Source organism: Lagopus leucura, unplaced genomic scaffold (assembly GCF_019238085.1).
Source record: "Lagopus leucura isolate 7727_CA_CO unplaced genomic scaffold, USGS_WTPT01 Super-Scaffold_100071, whole genome shotgun sequence".
NCBI classification, from domain to species: Eukaryota; Metazoa; Chordata; class Aves; order Galliformes; family Phasianidae; genus Lagopus; species Lagopus leucura.
The window spans coordinates 849,881-852,920 of NW_024962313.1; the positions used below are offsets into that span (position 1 = coordinate 849,881).

The following is a 3,040-nucleotide window of genomic DNA, read 5'->3' on the forward strand; positions in this document are numbered from 1 at the left end:
CATCCCCAGGTGCACAGCACCCCCAGGTGCCCATCATCCCCAGGTGCCCAGCACCCCCAGGCACCCAGCATCCCCAGGTGCCCATCATCCCCAGGTGCACAGCACCCCCAGGTGCCCATCATACTCAGGTGCACAGCATCCCCTGGGCACTGTATCTCCAGGACATGGCCTCCCCAGGACAAGGAGCTCCCCAGAAGAGCCAAAAGGGAGGGACCCACAATGCTGGGGGATGTTGGGGTGAGGCTGCACATTGCACCGCACCTTCTCAGCCAGCACTGCAAAGTCCTCGCCTGCCTGCTCAGCCAGGAAGCCCAGCCTGAAGATGGGGCAGTACAGCGCAGAGGTGGCATTGAAGGTGCAGCTCTTCAGGTAGTGGCTCTCGGCAGCCTGAATGTTGGCCCTGGGGAGAGCAAGGCAGGGAGCTGTGCATCAGGGGATGGGGTAGGACTGGTGCTGGAGCATCTGCAGAGGGCCCTGCAGGGATGTGCTGTGCCACACAGCATCTCTGCTGCTGCTGTTGCCATGAGGGGCCACTGCCTGGATCCCAACCATCAGCCCTGGAACCTGCAGTGCTCACTTGGAGAAGCCGAAGCGGGGGAATCGGATGTGGTTCTTGATGAGGATGGTGAACTGCGCTGCCATCTCTGCCAGGGACTCGCTGGGAGCAGAGGAGTGAGCACAGAGCGCTGCAGCTCTCAGCCAGCCTCACAACAGGGACATTGCTGCCCCTTATCATGCATCCCCAGGTGGGGGCTGTGCACAACCCAGGCCAGCACGCTGCCTGTACCTGCTGCTGCCTCCATGGAGAGGGCACCAGGCCAGCACCTCACAGCTCCTCCCACTGCCCCCGGGCACGCAGCGCCCCGTCCTCACACCTGCAAGGTAGGGGACAGGCACTCAGCATTGGGTCCTGCCCGAGGAGAGGCAATGCGCTGTGCCTCCTGGACTCACCGTGGTGGGATGCATCCATGGCCCCAGAGACGCAGTCCTGCTCTGAGTGGCATGCAGCGCTGGGACCCTGCGGGGGAGTGGGGATTGGGATGGGAATGGGAATGGGGATGGGATGGGAATCGAGAAGGAGATGGATGGGGATGGGATAGGAATGGGGATTGGGATAGGGTTGGGAATGGGGTGGGAATAGAGAAGGAGATGGGGATGGGAATGGCAATGGGGATGGTGGGGTGGGCACACATCCATTCACCTCCTGCCATGGAGAACAGCTGTGTTCACTGGTGCCCCCCCCTCCCCCCCCGCCCCCCCCCCCCCCCCCCCCTTAGTTGCCAAGCACAGCTTGTCCCCCACACACCACCCTGCCCCGTGCCCACCGTGCTCACCTCATGGCACGTCCCCATGGCCTGGGCAGCGCTCACCTCCACCCGTGTGAGGATGCTGAAGCTGCTCCCACCCTACAGAGCAGCCCAGGGGGAGGACAGCGGTCACGGCACAGCCAGGAGGAGTCAAGCATCTCCAGAGCAGCAGAGTGAGAGCTCACCTCGGGGGGGGCCACGTACTCCCCAACATCCCAGACCTTGCTCGGTGACTGCGTCACGCCCTTCACTTTGGTGATGACGGAGCTCTCAGGGCCCGTCTCTCGCTCCTGGTAGCCCTTCTGCACGATGAACACATACCTGCGGGGATCAGGACAGGGACAAAGATAGAGACAGGTGTCAGAGCTGCCAGCACAGCGAAGCACAGGGTCAGATCAGATCGGTTCCTACCCCATCCCACTCACCCGATGAAATAGAGCAGCACCAGGAGCTGCAATGCCCGATACGCGGTGCCGAGGAGCCCGTCCCTCACCACCACCACCTTCGGGCTGGAATAGCTGCTCACCGCCCTCCGGCAACCCGGCCCCATCGCCGCTGCGCTCCGCCCGCCACGGCTCGGCCCGGCCCGACCCGGCAGCGCTCCCTGGGGGCTGCGGGATGGCTGCGGAGGGAGGCTCGGCTGCACATGGCCCAGAGCCGCCGGCGCGGAGCAGAGCCGGGAAAGGCAGCAGAGCGTGTTGCAGCCCGTGGTTGTAACCGAGGGTTAATGATTCACTGTGAGAGAGCCCAAAAGCACATCGGTGTAACAGTCATCGGTGATGGTTGTGCAACGGTCGGACGCAACACGCCCAGCGTTAAGCAAGCCCGGGGTTTGTTCCCCGGTGAGCTGCTCACCTCCCGGAGCGGTGAGGGCACAGCGCAGCGTTGCTCCTTTCCCAGCAGGAGGAGGGGATGTGCTCGGGGCACCCGTGCTGCGTTTCCCAAAATCCGAAGGAATTCACAGAGGTGCAATAAACGAGCACCTCCCGGGAACACCGAGGTTTGACCGGAGATGCAGAAAGCGATGGGAATTGCCGCCCGCACCCTGTCCTGCAGGAACACGAGTGGGTTCGGCTGCCTTTACCTGCGCTCCGCTCGTGCCTCGGGGCTCTGTTCCCCCTCTGGCAGCAAAACAAGGACGGGGCCAGGGCCGTACCGCCAGCTCGGGACACGGCCGCTCCGCTGTCCCCACACGGCCCCCAGCACGGTGCCACCTCCCCGGCCCGGGCAGCCCATCGGGACGCGTCGGGCGCAGAGAAGCGTTCGGCCCCGTGCCGGCCTTGGCCACGGCCTCGGCCACGTCAGCGGAGCCGGGAGCCCGACGGGTGCGACGCGTGGGGCGGCGGGGTGAAGGGCAGAGCGGTGGCGGCCGCGGTGCCGTTATCTCCCAGACGAAGACAAACTCGGCGGTCCCCGGCGCGCTCACGGCTGGCCGTGCGAGCACAGCCTGGGCTGCACGTGAGGAGGCCAGGGGACGCGCAGCTCCCCCCGGGGCCGTGGCGGGGCCGCATCCCCACAACCACTCGGTTACCCCGAGGGCGCCGTGCGGCGGCCGCGGGACCTTTGTGACTCAGAGGACAGCGCGGGGCCGTCGTGGCACGGCGGACTCTGCCCCCCGTGTGCCACCGCGGAGCCCCGACGGGAGGCGGCGAAGCTCCGCGCGGTGTCCGCCCGCCTCCCGCAGTCCCGGCCCCGCGATGAGCGCCGCGCGCCCGCACCCGCTCCGCACGGGG

General features: G+C 66.3%; 1 protein-coding gene and 1 long non-coding RNA gene across 3 annotated transcripts in view; both read right to left on the reverse strand.

Annotated features, from left to right (window-relative positions):
* The window catches only part of P2RX2 (purinergic receptor P2X 2), a 2,731-nt gene extending 849 nt beyond the window's left edge, over positions 1–1,882 (reverse strand). Inside the window, exons 1-7 of one of the 2 annotated variants that reach the window (XM_042887029.1) lie at positions 1,733–1,882; positions 1,493–1,628; positions 1,335–1,406; positions 952–1,018; positions 788–875; positions 578–658; positions 262–400 (exon numbers count right to left, since the gene is read on the reverse strand). In XM_042887029.1, the coding sequence (XP_042742963.1) occupies positions 262–400; positions 578–658; positions 788–875; positions 952–1,018; positions 1,335–1,406; positions 1,493–1,628; positions 1,733–1,857 (708 nt within the window). In that variant the 5' untranslated portion in view covers positions 1,858–1,882. The remainder of the gene's footprint in view (positions 1–261; positions 401–577; positions 659–787; positions 876–951; positions 1,019–1,334; positions 1,407–1,492; positions 1,629–1,732) is intronic. The other variant, XM_042887030.1, reaches the window with a different exon arrangement.
* A 75-nt stretch (positions 1,883–1,957) lies between these two features.
* On the reverse strand, positions 1,958–2,545 carry LOC122188601. Its single transcript, XR_006181618.1, has 3 exons — positions 2,464–2,545; positions 2,163–2,357; positions 1,958–2,042 (listed from the first exon to the last, which is right to left on the reverse strand). It is a non-coding gene; the product is annotated as an uncharacterized LOC122188601 (long non-coding RNA).
* Between the last annotated feature and the right edge of the window lie 495 nt (positions 2,546–3,040).